The sequence below is a fragment of the Ursus americanus genome, chromosome 7 (genome assembly GCF_024610735.1).
Source record: "Ursus americanus isolate L20-20 chromosome 7, mUrsAme1.1.p, whole genome shotgun sequence".
Lineage (NCBI taxonomy): Eukaryota > Metazoa > Chordata > Mammalia > Carnivora > Ursidae > Ursus > Ursus americanus.
This window is the reverse complement of record NC_142133.1, coordinates 12,408,268-12,430,075: the sequence shown is the minus strand read 5'-3', so window position 1 is coordinate 12,430,075 and position 21,808 is coordinate 12,408,268. Positions and strand designations below refer to the sequence as shown.

Here is a 21,808-nt window from a genome sequence, read left to right as displayed (position 1 = left end):
TGGGCCCTGAGGGGGACACCCGAGTAGCCCCTCTGAGAGGGGACAGCGAAGGTCTGCCTACCCTTTCCAGGCTTGAAAGGGAGCTCTCCAAACTTTTTTTGTTCATGCCACCCTATTAGGAAAAACGGTTTTAAAAATTTGTACCTCCGTTCATTCAAAAATTGTATATATGTACCGTTTTACTAATACATATGTTTATAAAACAAACACAAAAGCTTTTAAAGACATAAAGGTGAAATAATCATTATTTTAAGATGGCTTGCTAGTAGTTTCTAGCACATACATTATGCTACTTTCTCAAGGCACGAAGTACCCTTGTGGTGGGATTCATCATTACTGACGGCGGCTATAAATCTGTGTTTCAAATCGCTTTCCTGACAAATTTTGAATTATTTTGGCCAACCACTCTCAGCTCCCCGTTGCTGGTGTTCCCCCTGCTGTCTGACAGAGGGCTGGCAGTGGGAGGAGAGGACCAGCTCTGGACTTTGTAGTGCAGTGCTTGCCTTCTTCATGTTCCCTTCACTCTGGGATTTCCTTGCAGGGGTCTTGTTAAGCGAATGTCCATTTTGTGAGCATTGATCTGGTTAAAGGTGCTCACTGTAATCTGTAAACCCGTGTCACCGGGCGCACCACACCTGTAGCTCCTCTCACTTGTCTGGAGAGCGATGGAGTGAGGCCAGGAGCCCCTTCCCATGGGGACTGGCTGCTCAGAGCCCACTGTCAGTCTGTACGTAAACAAAACCTGAAGTCACTTATTTATTTTGGAATACAAATAAATGTGAAGGAGTCTGGGATGGCTACCCTAGAGATCCTGTTCTGGAAGGTTCCAGAGAGGCTGTGTGCGTGTGCAGTGTCAGGCTGTGGTGTTGTCCTGCTCAGAACGGCTGGGCAAGTCTCTTGGTAAGTCTAGAAATGCTTTTCTATTTTGGCAAGTGGGCTGCAGTGTCTGCATTTCCATTTCTCTTTTCCTTGCAGCTGCCCTCCTGTCACTTCCTCTCTTTTTTTCTTCCTGCTTTTCTCAGTTTTTTCCTTTTTGTCTTGCCTTCCGTTTTCCTTTTCCTTCTAAAAACATAGACCAGCTATAGTGGCTGTATTTATTGATGGCTTACTTACTGGGCACCTGCTGTGTGTTTAGCCTTGGATCAGGCATTAAGGAAAGAATCAAGAGCCACCGGGTATAACATGCTGGCAGGAGTGGAAATCGGGAGCCCTACCAGGCAGTTGGAGATTGTGGTCGGATTTGGCCAGCGCACAAACCCTTTGACCTAGTAGCTCCACGGCTGTGGATGTATCGGGATCTCACATGCATCAAATGATGGCGCGCAGGGATTTTCGTGGCAGCGTTGATTGCAGTAGAAGGAACTGGAAACAAGTGTGTGTCCATCAGCAGAAGGGAGAGGGTTAAATCCACCCTGGCATCCACCAGGGGACACTCCACAGGGGAAATAGAGGGAGTTCTGTGCTCCGGTGACATGTTGAGTGTAAACCACAAGGTGCAGAAAGGTGTAATATATTTGTAATTAAAATGTAAAAATAGGGCACCTGGGTGGCTCAGTCCCTTAAGCGTCTGCCTTCTGTTCAGGTCATGATCCCTGGGTCCTGGGATCAAGTCCCCAATAGGGCTCCCTGCTCAGCTGGGGTGTCTGCTTCTCCTTCTGCCCCTCCCTCTGCTCTGATCTCTCTCTCTCTCTATCACGCTCTCTCTCTCTTGAATAAATAAATAAAATCTTTTTTTTTGAAGATTTGAAGATTTTATTTATTTGACAGAGAGCACAAGCAGGGGGGAGTGGCAGGCAGAAGGAGAGGTAGAAGCAGACTCCCCACTGAGGCTGAGCAGGGAGCCCGATATGGGGCTTGATCCCAGGACCCTGAGATCATGACCCGAGTCGAAGGCAGATGCTTAACCAACTGAGCCACCCAGGCGCCCCAAATAAATAAAACCTTTAAAAAAAAAAGTAAAAATAAAGTAATACATTTGTTGTAGAAACTTTCAGAAAGGAGGATAATGATTGGGAAATGAAAGGCCCCCTTTTCCCACCACTCAGAATGTGAATATTTTTGGTGTGTTTTCTTCTATTAAGTCAGCAGTGAACCAGCTATATTGCTTTCTCCCGCCCCTCAATATGAGACATCATTCTTATCCTTTCTGATTATAAATGTAAAAATAAGAAAGTAATACGTGCTGATTTTTAAATGCGTTAAGCAAAAGCAGAAGAAACCGGGGTAGTTCACGTATTTTCTTGTTTTGTAACTTTTTGCTTTACGCAAATGGTGAACCGCTATCTCTTTAAATAAATTTCTGTCTACATCAGCCTGATTTTTAGTGGCTGCAGTACTGTGTCATAAACTACGCTGGACGGACCCTCCTGGGCACAGCTTGCACACCAGCCTAGGTCTTCCCTTTGTATTAAGGTCTTTCCTAGAAATGGAAGAAATGGCTGAGGCTAAGGTCTTGCACATTTTCCATTTTGACATGTGCTGCCAAATCCTGAAGAAAAAAATGTCATTGTTCTCTCCAGTACTGCACTGTTTTAGTCTCTGTGGTCTTACAGTAGATTTTAATTTATATTAAAATTTAGGATCTCCTCAGTGTTCTTTTAAGTTGCTTACTGATTCAGCAGCTCACTCCCTGCCCCTCCCCAGTCTGGCCCTCTCTGCTTAGGGATACTTACGGAAACTTCTTTTTGTATGTTGCTCTCCCACCTGCTTGTTGAGGGGCGCTGGGGTGGGGTGGAGGGTTGTGCATGGGTGTGTCTCCTGCTGCTGTGCTCCTCTGCTTCCTTGCCTACGCATGCCATGCCACGTGCCTCACCTGGGTCTTCTTGCTGGGATGGGCTGCCCCTCCTGCTGGTAGAGGTCAGCACTATTAATAGCTTAATCCTGCCCCTGGCCTGGGTGGAAGGAGGAAAGGGGGATTCCCAGGAAATCAGGGTGCCCTGTCTCCTGCAAGTGCACACCCATGGCCCGTGGCCCCGTCTTCTGGCACCCAGGCCAGCACCTCTCCCCAAGGGAGGTGTCTCAGAGCTCAGGGCCTGTGCTGGAAGCCTGGGAGGTCAGGGGCTGGGATTTGCTGGGGGGACCAGCAAGGAAAAGGCCCAGGACACCATCTGGGGTAGTGGGAATCCCATGTCTGATCTGGGGCCTCTGGATCTTCTGCATGAGAAGAGGCAGCCGGAGCTGGTGAGTAGGGCCCTCTCCGGGACCTTGTGGACTTTGAAATCCAGCACCTCATGTGTTTTTCTTATGGTCTTTGAGAGATTATAAAGTTTTTTTTTATGGGGGGAAGAGGACACAGCAGTTTGCTAAGATGGGCACTGTGGAAGGAGGAGGACTGGGCTCTCTGGGGCCCCTGAAGACCAGCTTGTACGTATCCAGCAAAGAGTCTGGGGGTCTGCTGTGTTCCAGGTGCGAGGTGAGAGGGGATGGGGTTATGGCGTGGAGAGGAGTGAAGTCACTGTGCAGGCCTGGCTGAGCTGGACCCCAGTCGACTATGTAGGCAGCCATTCAAGTGCTGGTGAAGGGTGAAGGGAGAACTGGGGCCGGGCCGGGCTGGGCTGGGCAGTGAGTGCTAAGGGCCCCCAGGGCGGAGCGCCCCAGGCTGGAGCTGAGGGTGGGCAGGTAAAGAAGAAGGGCTGTGGGAGGGACTCAGTCAGCTGCTGGGGCCTCTTACTCTTTGCCCCGTTCCAGGTGGGAGAGGGCCATGAAAGAGGCCTCAGTGTTGCTCTCTGACTGGGAGGAGACCTGGCTGGACAAAGGTCGACGAAGGGCAGAGTGGGCAAGCTTGCCAGCCAGGTGTGGCCAGAGCAGACCGAGGGCGGCTTCAAGGTGCCTCCTTTCCCACAGCCAGGTTGCCCCTTACAGGCAGTGTCTGAGAGTAAAAGTTCCTGGGGGAAGCAGTAGGAGAGTCTTTGTCAAAGTTACTCTAATGGATGTGTTTCTTTCTGATTATAAAATTAATACTATTGACTATGGAAAGGTTGGAATTTCTCTTCAGAAAAGTATAAACAAGAAACAAACCCTCCTGAACCCCCCATACTTTTAGGTTTAGTCATATGAAGCTGACATTTTGGTTGGTCAAAAATAGTCAAATATCAACAATTTCACATGGATCAGCCAAATAGGAGCATTTTGCTACATTTCCTCAGTCATATTTCTTTGAATAAGGACTACTTTGAAAAATGGGGGCTTCTCAGCTTTTGGGGTAGATGTATTATTTACATTTTCATGTTCCATTTCTCACTCCAGCCACCCCCAAAATCCCAGTTATCCAGTTGAATGGACACTAATAATAAAATGAGATAACTCATTAAAATAAAAATTCTGTAGATTTAAATTTCATACAGTGAGGATCATAAATAGAGGTCCTCAGTTGGCCCTTTTATTTTAAAAGTAAATTAAAAATGATTTTTTTTTAAGATTTTATTTATTTATTTGACAGAGATAGAGACAGCCAGCGAGAGAGGGAACACAAGCAGGGGGAGTGGGAGAGGAAGAAGCAGGTTCATAGCAGAGGAGCCTGATGTGGGGCTCGATCCCATAACGCCGGGATCACGCCCTGAGCCGAAGGCAGACGCTTAACCGCTGTGCCACCCAGGCGCCCCCCTAAAAATGATTTTTGAATTACAGAAACTTCTTAATTGCTAAAATTCAAAAGAATTCTTCTTTAATCTTCATTCCTTTCCCCCTTCTCATTGATTACATTTCTCCTAAGGTACATCTGCGGGAACGAGTCATTCATTCCACAAATGTTCATTAAACACTTGCTGCGTGCTACTCACCATTCTGAGTTTTGGGGACACAGACTAAAGCCCCTGTGTCGCAGAAGATGGGCATAAACAATAAATATAATGAATAACCATAATATTTCGTATATTTTAGGTGATTTAATGACTGGGGTTGGGGTGCTAGAGGAGGGGTTTGCAGTTTTCATGGAGGCCCTCAGGGTAGGCCTCACTGAGAGGGCCACATTTGGACAAAGACCTCAGGTGGGGGCAAGCTCCCCAGTTATGTGGGGGAGGTGCAAGCCAGGCAAAGGGAGCAGCCTCTTCTGTGGGGAACAGCAAGGAGGCCTCGTGGCTGACCTGAGCACTGGAGAGAGAGGAGTAGGGACGTAAGAGGGTCAGCACTAAGGGCCCTGAGACCTGGGTCACTGGGGGGGGGGGCTGTTACTTGGAGTGAGACAGGAGCCGCTGGAGGGACTTGGTGAGGCATGAGGTGACTTGACGTCACCCCTCTTGCTGCTGTGTTGAGAGCCGAACTGGCGTCTAGGATGAAGCAGGGAGCTGACTAGAGGCTGGTCTAGCTATCTGGGTAAGAAGGAGATATGTGTGGCCCAGAATGGGACAGTGGCAGTGGAGGCTGCCAGAAGAGGCTGGATTCTAGGTGTCCGATGCAAGCAGAGCTAACAGGGTCTGATAGAAGTGTTAAGAGAGAGAAGAGTAGAGAAATAGAGGAGGCAGAGTTTACTCCCCCATGGCCTGACCTACTGGACAGACAGAGATGGGCTGGGCTGTGGGGAGGAAGGGCAGGAACTTGGTTTTGGCCATGTGGGTTTCAAGGTGTTAGGCATCCAGGAGGAGCTAGCTAGCTATCAGCCAGCAGGTGGGTACAGAGTTTGAAGGATGCAGGAGAGGGCTGGCCCTAAGTGTTTATTTGAGACACCTTGACATACAGTTTGTATTTAAAGTCATGAGGTAAGGGACCAGGTCCAAGGACTGAACCCTAGGACCCTCTCACATAAAGAGGTCAGGGAGAAGGAGTAGCCCCTGAGGTCAGAGGAATGCCAGGAGAGCTGTGTGGTAGAAGCCGAAGAGAGGAAGGGTTTCCAGGAAGTGGGAGAGTGACCCTTGGTCAGAAGCTGCAGCCTGAGCAGGGGACCCCACCACTGGAGGTCTCTGGTGACCTTGGCAAGAGAGGCTCTTTGGCCAAGGAGGAGAATCTCTGGCCCAGCCCTCTCCTGCACCCTCCAAACTCTATACCCAACTGCAAAGAACAGTAAAAACAAAACAAAACAAACCCTTTGGGCAGACAAATTAGGAAAAGGCAAACACAGTTCAGAGTCCCATGGCTGGGCCAGCGGAGGGGAACCGACTGTCCCCCAGCCCAGCACCTGTGTGTGGGGCCCCAACTGGCCAGCCACAGTCAGCGCCAGCACCCTGGGCTCTTAGTGCACAGAGCAGGGGTGACTGTGGGCGGTGCCCCAGGTGTGTACACCTATAAGTTACCTGTCTCTAGAGGGTGCCCGCACGCACCCCTATGCCGCACGCACAGCCTCCAAGGGAAGGCCCGAGGGCTGAGAGTGGCCACAAGATTGGGCTCAAGGAATCAGCTCATTTCTGCAGGATGGGTATTTCTGTCCTTTAGAGAAGCCACCAGCCTTTCCCCGTGTGGCCCAGTGCGACCCGTGACTGTGTGTCAGGATTTCTGGTGAGCCTGTGGTTAGTCGGAGGTTCAGTGGGGAGGAGGACGTTTTTCTCAGGTAATTGAAGCTGTGTCTCTTCTGCGCAGGGGCCCTGACTGCAAGGCTCTGAGCAAGACGCTGCTGACTGAGCCACATCCAGACACACCCCGTTCCCCGGGACTCAGTCTGTGCCAGTTTAGGCACAGAGGGCCCTCGCTCACCCTAGACTCTCACTAGGTTTAGGTTCCCTTTGTTACCCTTAATTTTGTTTTTCCCCTGATTTTTTTCTCAAAAAAACTCTAGAGTAAAACTTGCCCATCAAATAGAACAGTATTAGATAAGGGGTAGTAGGGCCCTTCCCCCGGACTCTACTTAACCCGGGAGGTGACTGCTGTTACCTCTTCCATGCATCTCAGGGCAGTTCAGCACTGCCCCCCCCGCCCCCCGAGTCTCTGCAGAGGCAGCGGGCACCAGGCATTCTGTCCCTCTGCTCGCTCTTCCACCAGCAAGCCTGCGTTGGGCTTCGTTCCACACTCTGCCTGTCCATTCAGCCTGCTGCCTTCTCCCCAGAGCGGTGGCGGCCCCCTTCAGTACTCCCGCTCCATTGCTGTTGATCTAGGTCGTTTCTGGTTTGAGGTTGTTAAAAACAATGTTCTGTTGAACCTCTTTGCTTCTGTGTCTTTCTGCTTTGGAGAAGATGATATCCAGCTCCCTACCAGTGGAATTTCGGAGTCCAAAGTTAGGGGCCTTTGGTTTTGAGTCATGCTGCCCAATTGGCCTCCTCAGATGCGCCCGTTTACCTGCCCACCAGCCAGAGGACCTGTGAGGGCATGCTTGTTTCCCCCAGCACTGGGCATTACCGGTCTTAGAGCGCACCAGTCTGGAAGGTGGTAAAAGCCGCTTTGCTCTAACTCTGCTTGCCGCCTGATGGCATAGTTTAGCCGACTCCCTTAGACCACTGAGAGCATTGTTTCTGTCTCTGGAAGGCCCTCCTGGGTGGGCAGCCTGTAGCAGGCAGAGAGGCCTGGGGTCAGACCCCGGGGTCCTGGCTCTGAGTGGCTGCTTCCCTGTCATTGGCTCACATCTAGAAGAGCCTGGGAAGTCTTTGATCGAGTGTAGCCATGGTTCTTTCTAGGTCTGGTCTACGTGCATAGTTCTAGCAAGGGGCTGGAAGTGTTTTTGACCACAACTCAGAGCTGGAGATGAGTGTATCACAGTGACCGGCACGTGATAGGGAAAGTTGCATAAAACAGTACTCCCCCCTCATCACATGTGGTGCTCTCTGCTATCTTGTTCCTTTATTTCATTGTTTTAAATGCTGGTCCTGAGAACTGGCACCTCTCTGGAGTTCTGAGGGGCACATCTTGGGGTTGGGGGATCTGCAGTGGTCTTGGAGACTTGGAAAACACCCTCTACAGAGAAGTCCTTCGAGTGGGGCCCTCAGACTGGGTTGTGAAGGGGAAGCTGCCCAGGAGACCCTGGCTTGACCTTCTCAGCTCTCCCAGGGCTTTTTCCCTTAGGCTGCTCCAAACCTGTGTTCCTTTGTGGGGTACACAGTTCCATTCAAACGGAAGTGCGGGCCAAGCCTTGGCTGTCTCCCTCCTGTCACACACTGGCACAAGGGGCATAGGAACAGGGTAGAACCCTGGAAGGAAGGCCTGGAAAGCCCTGCCACCCTGCAGAGCTTCTGTGGAGGGTCTCTCCTCCCCTCCCTCTGCCTTCTGACTTTCTCTTGTTTTAGGTTGAAGGGGTGGCCCTTCTCTAATTATAGTACTTGCCTGGCCTAATTACAGCCTGGGCTAATTTGTTAATGGTTTTGGGAACTGAGAGCCTTTGCCTTGGGCAGTATCACAGCCCTTGGGTACATGCTGGGGCGTTTGCCAAGGAGAGCAGGGTGAAGGAATGTGAGTGGCCCTTGAGGCCCCGTGGGCAGCGTCTGAGGAGCCCCACGTCCAGTTGGCACACACACGTCTCCAGCCGATGGCTGCACTGTCCACAGGTTGTCAGTGTGGGTCTTTCCCTCCTCCAGGACTCTCAGGGGACCCTGATAACATGGCACCAGGCAGGACCTTGCCATTTTCATTCTAATGAAACAAAAAGACTTTAATGAAATGCCTTAAAATTAAAAAAAAAAAACTTCTGGTTTTCCTTTTCATAAAAGCAATATCTGTTTGCAGCAGAAACTTCAAGAAATACAGAAAAGGGAAAAAACCACCCATGACCCCACCCCAGTGACTCATGACCCCAAATGTGTTAACATTTTGGTGGAGGCATCTCATGACTGGGCCCTTTGCTCCTGTCTGACTCATTGCATCGTCCCCCCAGGGAAGTCGCACCTGGCCATCGTGCAGAAGGTGAACAACGAGGGTGAAGGTGACCCCTTCTACGAGGTGCTGGGCCTGGTCACCCTGGAGGACGTCATTGAGGAGATCATCAAGTCTGAGATCCTGGATGAGTCGGATATGTACAGTGAGTTCCACTCTTTCCATTGGCCTGGAACCCCTTTCCTGCTCACACTCTATGTGTCCCTAGGTGGGAAGGCCGCAGTGCAGGGATGTGGCAGCCCAGCACCCTGAGGCCCAGGAGCTCAATGCCTCACGCTGGCTGGGGTGAGCAGAGGGCACAGTGCTCGGATCAGTGAGAGGAGGTCACTTTTGTCCCCCCTGGCCTTCATGCCTCAGCATCGAGCCAGAGACCCTGCCTTGATGCAGACATTGCTTCTCGTGTGTGTGGAAGAGGGGACTGCAGAGCTGGGAGCTGGCGGGCAGGTTCTAGTCTGTTCCTGAGTCATCAGGGACAGTGTTCTCAGTTCTAGCTTCTTGCTCTTGCAGCTGACAACCGAAGCCGGAAACGAGTATCTGAGAAGAACAAACGCGACTTCTCAGCCTTCAAAGATGCTGACAATGAACTCAAGGTGAAAATTTCACCTCAGCTCCTTTTGGCTGCTCATCGCTTCCTGGCCACGGGTAAGAGCAAGAGGAGGACCCTCAGGTGTTCGTGGGATACAGTCACAGAGGGGGAATTCTGGGCCTTTGGCTACTTTCTCCCATGGGACAAGGGCTGTGGCCGGTGAAAGGTTCAGGGAAAACGTGGCTGCCTCTGAAAGGGAGCGAGGTGGCTTCCCTTCATCCCTGGGGTGCTCCCTGTGATTTGTTTTCTCTGTTGTTGGGTTGTCATTGCAAACTTCTAGGAAGCATTCAAATTCTGGAAATAACCACTGGGAGAGCAGGGAGGATAAAAGAAAAAAGAAGAAGAAAAGAAAGAAAGAAAAGAAAAGGGAAAGAAAGAAAAAGAAAGAAAGAAAGAAAGAAGGAAAAAGAAAGAAAGAAAGAAAAAAAGAGAAAGAAAGAAAGAAAAAAAGAAAGAAAAGAGGAGGGGAGGAAAGGAGCCTGGATCCATTTCTGGTCTTGTCGCCCCCCCGCCACCTGCATATGCAGGGGCCAGCAGGACTTGACCTCTAGATCAATGACATTCCTCTCTTCTCACTCATGATTCATAGCCCCTTTGGGGACCTGGGGTGATTGATTTGAAAAGCTCCTGCCTATTCCCTTTCTCCCCCCAAATCTGACTTCCTTCCCAACCTCACTTGCTACAGTGTGTTAATTCTTTATTTGTCCTGACAGGATATTGATGATGGTGCTAATGATAATAATGGTGACATTTATGAAGCACTTTCCATATGCCAGGCATGTGTCTGAGTGCTTTACATGTATTATCCCGTTTAACCTACCATGACCCTACCAAGTGTGTGTGTGTGTTTTTAAGGAGTATCTATACCCAGTGTGAGGCTCTAACTTGTGACCCCAGATCAGGAGTCGTATGCTCCACCGACTGAGCCAGCCAGGAGCCCCAACCCTATGAAAAAAAAATTTTTTTTAAGAGTTATTTTATTTTATTTTATTTTATTTTTTAAAGATTTTATTTATTTATTTGACAGAGAAGGAGACAGCCAGCGAGTGAGGGAACACAAGCAGGGGGAGAGGGAGAGGAAGAAGCAGGCTCCCAGCGGAGGAGCCTGATGCCGGACTCGATCCCAGGACTCCGGGATCACGCCCCGAGCTGAAGGCAGACGCCTAACAACTGAGCCACCCAGGCGCCCCAAGAGTTATTTATTTTAGAGACAGAGGGAGAGAGCACGAGCAGGGGACGGGTAGAGGGAGCAGAGGGAGAGGAAGAGAATCTCAGGAGGGCTGCGGAGCCCAATGCAGGCTTGATCTTACCACCCTGAGATCATGACCGGAGCTGAAACCAAGAGTCAGACACTTAACCGATTGAGCCACCCAGGTACCCAACCCCATGAGACTTTTAATCCCCATTTTACAGATGAGGAGACTGAGACACAGGTTAAGTAATTTGCCCAAGGTCGTTCACTGTCAGTGCAGGAGCCGGCATTCCAGCCCAGGCAGGCAGACGCGAGTCTAACCAGTCTGGATCCAGGGGTTGCTGCTTTCCCACGGAGGTGGCAGAACGACGGGCAGGAGGGCCCGGGCGGTGAGCCAGCACCGTGACCGTGTTCCTGGTGCTGCCCGGCCAGGGCCGCCTGTGAAGTCGTCGTCTTCTCTCTTTCTACAGAGGTTCCCCAGTTCAGCCCGTCTCTGATATCAGAGAAGATCCTGCTTCGGCTACTCAAGTACCCAGATGTCATTCAGGAACTCAAGTTCGACGAGCACAACAAATACTACATCCGCCATTACCTGTACACCCGAAATAAGCCAGCCGACTACTTCATCCTCATCCTGCAGGTGAGCGGCTGGCTCCATGCCTGCCGTCTTCACCTGCTGAGGTGGCTGGGGGACGCAGGGCTTTCCTGTGTGGGGCCTACCCCCGGGCCTCTGCTCCGCCTTGCCTGGCCTCTTCCTGAGAGGCCACCCTGGAGCCTCCAGGTCAGGGCCCCTGCGCTCTTCAGGGCTCTGGAACCAACTCGTCCTCACTCTCACTTCTCCCTCTTGCCTCGTCCTTTTTTCCCCCTCAGTTGAGCTTTCCTTCTCAAGTCTGTTTGTCACCCTGACCCTGTGTCCTTCCAGGGGAAGGTGGAGGTGGAGGCCGGGAAGGAGAACATGAAGTTTGAGACAGGCGCCTTCTCCTACTACGGGACCATGGCCCTGTCCTCGCCCACCTCTGGTGAGTCGCTGGGCTGCCTCCGTGCTGCCCTCCAGCATACCTGGTTTGGGGGGAGACTTGGACTGGCACCCCAGAACCTGGGGCAGTCCAGGTGGCTCAGAGGAGAGCGAGGCCATTGAGGGCCAGAGCTGCCAGGGCCTTGTGGGAGTGGTGTGGAGGAGCAGGGCCTGGCCCCTGCCGACGGGATTGCAAGCGTGGGGAGGGAGAGGTGGGAAGAGGAATCTGAGCAAAAGGTGCAGGCAGCTGAGAGTGTGTCCTGAGATGCGAGACCAGCCTGTGGGAGCCGCCGGGTAGGGGGGACCCTGGGGAGTCAGGACATGTCAGGGAGCATTTGGTTGTGATAGGAAGCGAGAAGCCATGAGTGGCCTTGGAGCAGGGCAAGTATGATAGCAGAATGGGCCAGCTGAGCAAGTAGCCGTAGCAGCAGGAAGAGTGAGAGAAGGCAGGTGGAGGGAGGTGACAGCGTCTGGCTCACGAAGACCAGGGCAGGAGAACTGAGGTAGGGAATGAGGCCATCCAGGGTGTCCATGGTCGGGAGTCAGGCCAGGGCCTGTTTACCAGGAAGGTTAGGCTGCAGATGGGCTTGGCTTTTCAGGGGGCTCAGCCACACTTTTGGTTAAGGGCAGTTCTGATGGCATAAAGGGACTTGGGGCAAAAAGGGGACTGGACACACCCTCCAAGAGAGGTTGTGGGAAGTCCAGGGAAGGGCCACTTTGGCCACTCTGGTGCTTTCTGCTTCTCTAGTCCTGGGCGGCTCAGGCTCCCTTTGCCAGAGGGACCTTGTGGCCGGAGTGGACACCCTGCAGGCAAGACCCTAGTTGTGCCAGATCAGCTTCTTGCTAGTTGTATGGCCCGTCTGAGCCTTGAGTGGGGCCCTGGGTTGCTGCAGGCTGGAAAGTGAAAGTCCACTTTGTTGCTGGGGGGCAGGCCACACACTGTGGTGTGTGTGTGGCTCGTGGAGAGCCTCTGTGCTTTGCCTGTGCGCAGGGGGTCAGGGCGCCCCTGTATATTGGTACAGCTCAGCTTACCCACTGGCGTGACACAGCTCTGCCCCTCTCCCAGCATGAGCAGGCTCCAGGAAGGAAGCAGTGGGGAGACAAGGCTCCAGAGCTGGGTTTTGGAGCAGGGGGCCCCTGTCTGGATGCCTTGGGCCTAGGGAGGACTTCTTGGCCCCTCCCAAGAGCACCTCTTGCCAGCCAGCTGGGGGAAATCTTGTCCAGAAGGGCACATGGTTGTGGGACATTTCTTCCAGGCATTTTTTCTCCGCAGCGATGCTTCAGAGGCTTGGGCCAGAGTCCTTGGCTCTATCCTGTGACCTGGAGGCACTCAGGTTCCACTTGGAGTGGCCAGAAGGGAGAGAAGACTTCTGGGGGGGGCTCTGGCTTCACTGTGGGAGCCTCTGCCCCTCTTTGAGCAGAGTTCATTGGTCTGCTCCCTCCCCATCAGAGCCGAGTCCCCCTTTCCATTTTGCCCCCTCCCTGCCCAAGGGAGACTGGCCCCCAGCTGGTCTGCTTCTCCATCCTGTTCCTGTGCCTCCATGTTCTGCCTCCTCACCCTACCCATCGCTGACCTTTTCCTCTTTTGCTCCAGTGCCTTCAACCCAGGTCGGGTGTCCGCCTGGCAAGCGGAACTCCCTGCTCTCCTGGCTCTCAGGTAACACGGCATGGCTGGAGAAGTTTGCACTGCCACCTATCGCCTGAGCCCACATACCACAGCTCTATTAACCTCTCCCAGCAGCCACTGGGGCTCCCCACTCGCATCTCGGGTCATCTCCCCCCTCCGTTTACACTTGTGGGCCAGCCTGATTTGCACCAGCTCTGCTTGGCCTTGGGCCCAGTTACTGGGGGCTTTGCCCTGGTCCTGGAAGGGCTTCCCCAAAGGTCCCTAGTTCCTTGAGAAGATGCACGCACGCGCGCACACACAAACACACACGTGTGCGCATGCACGCACAGAGGCACAGCTAGAGTGGGAAGGGAGGAGGGTTGCTTCCGGCCAGGCTGAATGAGCCCAGCATTTCCTTGCATTCCTGATCAAGGCCACTCACAAACATCAGGATGCCCTGTCATCTCATCAGCTTTCTCCAAAAAACTTCCCTCCTTTCTTCACAGGCTTTGCTCTTCATTCTGTTGCTGCTGGTGTCTGCCTGCCAGGGGGAGGCAGCCACCGGGCATCAGAAGTGCGGCCCCGGGCAGACTGCCCTGTGTGAATGCTGTCTCTGCAGTTGCTAGCTAAAATGATTCCGGGAGCTGACTTCCTCTCAGTCTTTTGTTCCCTCTTGTGTAATGGGAACAATACATGTGCCCACTTCTTAGAATTGTCAGGAACAGTGAGAGAATGGGTGTGAAATGTTCGGTTAGAGCTCAATTTTTATTTGTTTTTTCTCGATTACAGCTGAAGTGTGACATTCCAATTGGAAAGTATTGAGGAAAAGGCCCAATGCCACATGCGGTTTCTGGCCTTTGATATGTCACAGTCCTAGGCCTTATCCCAGGCTCACTGGAAACTGTGTCGGTTGACTCAATCAGTTCACGGGACTCCCATCCCACTTATATGGAGGCAGCGGAGGGTGGCAGAAGGTGCTGGTCTCCCCATCAGAATTCTGGCCTGGCCTGGTGAGCCCTGGAGGACGTTAAGAGCATTTACAAGTGCCTTTGAGCTCCAGTCTCGGTGTGTACCTTATAGAAGCTCCTGAGGCCCCGACGGTCCTGAAAACCAGAGTCCATCATTTCCCATTTTATCTTCATTACAGCAGGGTTTTTCTCCCTCTCAACTGTCCCAAAACAAACTTTTCTTTTGATTCTCTTAAAAAAAAAAAAAGTAAAAAGGTGACTTAGAAGTCACTCATCCCTTTCAGACAGCCAGCTTTTGGTTGTGATAGGAAGTGGGAAGCTGCTAACAGCCTTCGAGTGGGTGATTCTGTGGACCATGTTGGTCCTCCTTGGCCAACACCTCAGCCCCCTTTTCTCTTCTGTACTTGCTCTTGTTCCATACTGGCCCGGAGTTTATGCTTCCATGGCTTGGGTCCTGCTGTTCTGATCTAATAGAGGAACAGAGATGCTTTTCCATCAGCTCTCTTGTTCGAGCCATACAGTGTTCCCCCAAGCACACGTGCCTTCATTTTTTTTTTTTAAGATTTTTTTTTTTTTTTAATTCGACAGAGATAGAGACAGCCAGCGAGAGAGGGAACACAAACAGGGGGAGTGGGAGAGGAAGAAGCAGGCTCATAGCGGAGGAGCCTGATGTGGGGCTCGATCCCAGAACGCCGGGATCATGCCCTGAGCCGAAGGCAGATGTTCAACCGCTGTGCCATCCAGGCGCCCCCCACGTGCCTTCATTTTTATCCCCCTTATGTACAGTCATTGGGGTCTGTGTTCTGAATAACACCATGATGCAAACCTCTTTATGAAAAAACTTTCTCTGTGTTTGAGATTATGTCCTTAGGATATCCTTTCAGAAATGGAATTGCCAAGTCAAAACACCCCTGTCGTTTTTACGTATTTATTATTCTGTTTCATTTTTTTAAGATTTTAATTAATTTTTATATTTTTGAGAGAGGGAGTGAGCGAGCGCAGGGGAAGGGCAGAGGGAGAGGGAGAAAGAGAATCTTGAGCCGGCTCCATATCCAGCGTGGAGCCTGACGCGGGGCTCGATCTCATGACCCTGACATCATGACCTGAGCTGAAATCAGGAGTCATATTCTTAACCAACTGAGGCACCAGCGCGCCCCAGATTTTATTTTTAAGTAATCTTCACACCCAGTGTGGGGCTTGAACTCACAACCCCGAGATGGAGAGTCACACACTCCACAGCCTAAGCCAGCCAGGCACCCCCTTATTGTTCTGTTTCAATCACAAAAGCAACATAGCTTATTTAGAAAATTGAGAAAAGGGAAAAAGTCTTAGGAAAATTAAGTATTGGGGTGCCTGGTGGCAGAGTTGATTAAGCGACCGACTCTTGGTTTCAGCTCAGGTCATGGTCTCAGAGTCCTGGGATCAAGCTCTGCGTTGGGCTCCACGCTCAGTGTGGAGTCTGCTTAAGATTCTCTCTCTCCCTCTGCCCCTCCTACTAGCGCTGTCTCTCTCTGCATCTAAAATAAATAAGTAAAATCTTAAAAAAAAAAAAAGAAAGAAAATTAAGAAGTGTCATAATTTCATTATTCAGAAACAGACGTTTTGTATTTTGGCGTATTTCTTTTTAGGGCCTCAGTTTTTAGAAGGCCATGTCACTAATTTGTGTTGTTTTTAATTTCAGTTTCTGGAGTGTTAATGAGCATTAATTAAAAGCACTCCATCATCCAAATGGTTAATGTGAAATATTAGGTAATACCCATAGTATCGGTGCTTCTTTCCTAGACCTTAATCAGAGGTGTTACTTAAGTTAGGGTAAGTGACACACACACGACCCTCTAATGGTTGTGCACTGTCCGGTCACAGACTATCCAGACTCTGTGCTCCTAGTTTCAGGAATGAAGCTCAAAGACCGAGTAGTACTCGGGTCAGTCTCAGTGAAAGCTGTGTTGGTCATTCAGTCACCCGGACTCATAATGTTTGCTCTCTTCACCGAGCTGTTGGTTAGAATAGCTAACTTAGTAGTTAGTTAGTAACTTAAGTGCTCAACTAAGTAAATAAGCCTAGTCCACTTCCTGTTTGTTTAAAAGAAGCCAGCATGCCTTCACAGTTAACTTCTTTGTGCGTTTCGTTGTTTTCTAAGTGTTCTCTAAGTAAGAACTCATGATGCATGCTGTGGGTACAGTCCCTTTCTGAAAGTAAGGAGTCTGTTCCTTCCTCATTTGCGACTGAGTCATGCCCCGTTCTTTGCAATGGGCTGCACAGAGTCCTTGTTGACCCTGGGGGACTAGGCGTCTGCACCACTACCCCCCAGGCTTTGCCTCGGAGCAGGGGACTTGGACCAGGCTGCAGGAAACCGCTGGTGCGAGAGGCCTGGAGCTCTGGGAGCTCTAGGCTCCTGTGAGAGGGACCTGCTGCCCCTGTCCCCCTTGTCAGACTGATGGGGCCAGCAGACACGAGTGGGCAGGACTCTTCCACACAAAACGGGTCATGTGCAGAACACACTTTTACCTCTTACAAGCATGTTAAGATGTGAATAGGGCGTCATGTTGAGAGGTCAGTGCGGATGCGTCGTGAGAGGGTACAAACTGTATGTTCTTCCTATTAGTATAATTTAAAAGAATGCAGTGTATGTCCCTTGATACAAGCTGCTATGGAGACAAGGACCGTGCCTGATCCCCCGTGGCGGGGTAATCATTGTGTTGCCCTTGACCCGATGAGTTGTTGGGGAAATGAGGGGTTCTGCAGACATAAATATTGTGTCTTTGGTTTTTGTTTTCTGCTTTGGTAGGCTTTTTAATACTTATTGCACAACACCTCTAAACAAACTAACTCATTTGCTTTGATGAGGTCAGACCTTCTGCAGTCGGGGCTTGTTTGTCCTTAAGAACTGTTCCGTTCCAGTGGGGGCCCCACTGCCATGTGTCCGTGGGACAGGTTAGACAACAGGCTGTGAGGGGCACCGGGGGTCCTGGCCTGACCATGTGTCTCTCCCCACAGACCACTCCCCGTCCCACCCCACCACCCTCAGCCGCTCGGCCTCCCTTAGTTACCCGGACCACACGGATCTCACGAGCACAGCCACCTTGGCGGGCAGCACCAACCAGTTTGGCAGCTCCATCCTGGGCCAGTACATCTCCGACTTCAGTGTGCGGGCGCTCATGGACCTCCAGTACATTAAGGTGAGTGCTTCCCATGTCTCCGTCTCAGGGCAGCGCTGTCTTCCTCGTCCTGGGCATTGGATCCCTCTGCCTTGGGAATCAGCAACTTCTTTCTTTCATCCGCCACACACAGCACAGAGGGCCCAGACCCGAGATGGGTGTCCTCCTTATTCTTGCTCCTCACTTTTTCCGGCTCGTCACGTCCTCTCTTCTGGACTCCCAGCCCCAACCCTGGCTAGCATTGTTTCCCCGGGTCTTACACGGTTTGCCCCTCAGGCCCAGCTCTGTGTGAACCTCATCCTTTCCTCCTCCAGATCACTCGACAGCAGTACCAGAATGGGCTGCTGGCCTCACGCATGGAGAACTGCCCTCAGTTTCCCCTGGATGGCTGCACCATCTGCACGGAGAACTTAGCCGGGAAGTCCGAGCTGCCCGTGGTAGATGAGACCACAACTCTTCTCAATGAGCGCAACTCTTTGCTGCACAAAGCCTCCCATGAGAGCGCCATCTGACAGGAGGGCCCGGGGCCCCCCGCCAGCCCCGCGGGGGTCTCCCCAGTGGGCCCACATGAAGATAGGAGCCTTTTAGGCCAGAAGGGGTGCAAATAGCCTGTCTAACTGAGTAGCCAGATGGCCCCTAGAGTGTGGGGAGTTCTGGCCTCTGACAGGGACCTCTGAATAGCTCCAGAGTAGCAGCTGCCCGGCCCTGGACTGGCAGGGCAGTGGGCCAGCTACCATGAGCAAGGCTGTTTTTTACTGAGAGAATTTCCGAACTAAGCTCACTGCTCCTCTTTTTAAATATTGTTTGGGGAAAGGAATGGGGAAGGGAAGACAGGGTTAAGGAACTTTATTTAAAACAAATTTTTTTTTTCCACAAAAACTTTAATTAAAAGGGGTAGGGTTTCTCACCCCGGGAAGCAATAGCCATAATCTGCTCCCAGTCATGACCTTCTGGCTTATGTCCCTGACTCAGGGAGCCCACTCTTCCTCCTCCTCCTCTTCCTCCTCCTCCTCCTCCTCCAGAGATGGTATCCCAGAGGCCCGCCGGAGGAAGGTTTTCTCTTGGGAGGAAGACAGTTCCTTCCAGGAAGCAAAGAACCAAATAGCGCTGAGAACAACTGCCTGGACACATGCACTGAGGCTTGTCTGACGTCGCTGAGGCTGAGGGATTCTGGGTAACTGTGATGAGGGACATGGTACTCCCAGCTACAGAGAGGAGCATACCTACTCCTATCAACCGCTGGATCCTGGAATTTCCTAGAACTCTGCTGATGGGCTCTCCTGGTGAGTTGGGCTAGGCTGAGGACTGTGCTCACCCCTGTCTCTCCTGGTTTGACTCAGAGTGTTAAGCGGGGTCTCACACCTTTAAGATTGCTTACTCCTGCTCCCCAGGCCCTGCCCTTACTTTCACCAAAGGTTTCCCCCTAGGTGGGAGAACATCCACGTTATGGGTGACTTGTCTGAGATACTCCTTTCAGTTCCAGGAGGGAATCTGGTCACGGGCATCTGTGTTGTTAGCAATTAAGACCATCCCCCTTCCCACCCCACAGTGAAAGTCAAGTGTCAGTCACTGACCTATGAAGCCCCTCTTTCCAGACTCCCTCCTTCTCATCCCCAAACCCCATTGCCTCTTGGGGATTGAGGACAATAGGACAGATAGGAAGCCCACCTAAGCAGATTCTTCATGCCCTTTCCTCTGTGACTGAGGCTTATCCAACCTTGTTCACACACTTATAAAACCCAGGAAAGGAGGTTTCCACCTAAAAGGCACACAGCTGGCAGCCCTGTTTCCCCCATCTTTGTAATCCTAGCCTGAGTTGTCATCCTGGCCTTTGCTGAAGCTAGTGGTACTGGGTCCTGAGAGCTCCACCCCCACATGAAATTCTGCCCCAGGGCCTTTGCCTTGGGCTGAATGAGGCCCTGCTGCAGAGCTCCAGGCTTGCCACTGTTGGGGAGGCTGTGGGACTAAGGGCCACGTTGGCCCTTTTGTCGGGTGGAACAGTTGCTGGGGGCCCAAGATCAGGCGAGGGAGACTCTGCACACCTTCCACCTAAGTAGTATTTATTGACCCTCTCCTCAGCCAGTGACTTCTGTCACCCCAAGTGCTCTGTTCTTCAGGTGCCTGGAGAATCCTAACTCTTGGGACCAGAAGGTGTCTGCACCAACTATACTTGCCCCTGGCCAGTTCTGAAGTCTTCCCTAGTCACAGAATTTATTCCCCCAAGTCTGGAGAGAAGGTGGTGACACCCATGGGTTCTCAGTCATGAGGAAAAAGAACACCAGTGCTTTTATTCCCTGTTGGGGGAAACCCCTCAGTTTTCTACAGGAGCAGCTTGCTTTCTGAGTCCACACGGGAGCTTGCAAAGCTGTGTTCCTGAGAGATCTGAGTGCCAGGTGGAGCAGACCCCATTGGCCTGAACCAAGTGAGTGTGTGAAGTAAAAGGAGCAGGTGCACACACTCCCACAGCTACCTCTTTGCACACACAGTTACTACCAACAGATGGTCCCTCAACCCCTCCCTTTCCCCACTTACAATCACTTCTTGCAGAGGGTCATAATTATTTCCAAATATTACTGGTCCGATGACTTCCTCCTCCCAGTGCAATTTTTCACTTCCTATTCCAACCTCTGGTTCCTGGGCCGAGCCGTACCCTGGAACTGACCCACCCCCGCGTGTCTTCCCATGTGAGGGAGACAGTTGCAAATGGCCTCCAAATGGGTAGGCAAGTCACAGCCACCGTAGCGAATAACTCATATTTATTTTGCATAAGATTTTAATTTGTATATTTTTGTGATTTATTTTGGCATTGTTATGAGTTTGACTCTCGGGGAGTTTTGTTGTTATGACTCTTGTGTCTTTTGTCACAAGACAATGATAATATTTGCTAAACAATATATGGAATTTATTTTTGATTGGTAATAAAAAATGAAATATGAAGTCTTGGTGAGTCTACAGTTTGCCTGTGTGAGTTCTGTCAGTATTCAGTACCTGTCATAGAGATAGTGGCTGTGGTTGGCTGTCACCTATGACAGGGCAAGGGGCAAGTATTCTGGGACTGTGTAACAGTAAAAAGGAAGCAGAAATGAAATTTACAAAATATATATAATCAAGGCTGTTGTCCCAGGAGCTAGAGAGTGGCAGCTGCTGTTAGATGGACGGGGCAAGTGTGCTCAACTGCCACAATTAGGAATTTGTAAAAATGGACACCATAGTCTTCTGCCTGCAGGTACTGGAGGAGGCAGATGGCCCCTCCTCTCCCCACTGGGGGGTGGAGAAGGGAGCTTGATCCAACAGTGTGATCGCCTTGTTTCATAACATGCAGTTGCCTTTTTGTTTTTGCTCGTGAGCTGGCGGTGGTCTCAAAGTTGGACAGCTCAGCCCCTGAAGAGCCCACCTGAGAGTCACGTCACTGCATCCACTCCTGAGGTGTCTGCTGTGCAGACTCGTGCGGTGCCCATAGGTCCTGTGGCTACGGTGTGTGATCAAATGTGCTAGGGCAGGGGCCCAAGCAAGCCAGGCTTACCAGAGCAGACAAATTGGGGCTAATGTTTAAAAAAAGGGATGCACTTAGGGAGAAAAAAGGCCATTGCAGATAAAATAACAGATGCAAAAGCTGGTGTACAGGTGGACATGAGAATAAATTTCATCTGACCATATGGTCTCCACATGGGTAAGCCCCTGCTACATGCCAGGTGCCCCCAACCCCTCAGTGAGTGTAGTGAGGAAGAGTCTCTGAGGGAGACAGTCACACCAGGACCTTTTGATTTCATGTCTCCTCCACATGGAACACTCTTCTCCCAAGTCTTCATGAGGCTCACCCCCCACTTCATCTAAGCTTCCGTTCAAATGTCACCTCCTTGGAGAAGACTTCCCTGGTTGGCGCATCAAAAACAGCATGGCCCCAATCCCTCTGTCCATTTCCTCATCTTCCTTTGTTTTTCTCCATAGCACTTGTTGTCAGATATTAAAATGAGGATTTATAGATTGTCTGTTGTTCCCACGCTAGAACCTAAGCTCTGGCAGGGCAGGGCCTTTCTCATTCCCAATGGTACATGGTACATTGCAGGCACTCAATGCAGGAAATACTTGTTGAATGAATGAACGAATGAATGGGTGTTACAAAAAGGTAAGTACTGGATGCTATTAGGGAAGAGCACATTGCTCCCATAACCTTGACCCAACCTAGTCAAGATGGTTGAGGAATACCAGCTGGAGTAAGTAACACTTGCAGACTTGAGAAATAAGCAGGTTAGCCAGTGAAGTCACAATAGTTATGAGTTTAAAACTCCAAATATTTAGATGAGCTGGAAATGTCTTGAACCAAATGAGCAATAAGGAAAATAGCCCAGGGAGGTCAATGAGGGACCTGAAGGTCAAGTGGCATGTGTCTCCATTGATGCAATGACAACCCAGGGGATGAGGGTAAAAAATGGCGCAGAGCCAATGAAGAAAGAAGCTGGAGAAGAACTGTTGAGGCCTCTATTGTTAAGAGAAAATTGCTCCTTGAACAGCCTCGCCCTACTGGATTCTTTGTTTTTGGGTATCCACAGTTTAAATGA

At 51.0% G+C, this 21,808-nt stretch overlaps 1 protein-coding gene across 3 annotated transcripts in view; it reads left to right on the top strand.

Moving 5' to 3' along the window:
- The window catches only part of CNNM4 (cyclin and CBS domain divalent metal cation transport mediator 4), a 36,525-nt gene extending 15,746 nt beyond the window's left edge, over positions 1-20,779 (top strand). Inside the window, exons 2-8 of one of the 3 annotated variants that reach the window (XM_045771570.2) lie at positions 8,726-8,869; positions 9,232-9,366; positions 10,973-11,142; positions 11,425-11,521; positions 13,112-13,174; positions 17,089-17,270; positions 17,564-20,779. In XM_045771570.2, coding sequence (XP_045627526.1) covers positions 8,726-8,869; positions 9,232-9,366; positions 10,973-11,142; positions 11,425-11,521; positions 13,112-13,174; positions 17,089-17,270; positions 17,564-17,761 — 989 coding nt within the window. In that variant the 3' untranslated portion in view covers positions 17,762-20,779. The other 2 variants (XM_045771571.2, XM_045771572.2) reach the window with 2 other exon arrangements.
- The last annotated feature ends 1,029 nt before the right edge of the window (positions 20,780-21,808 follow it).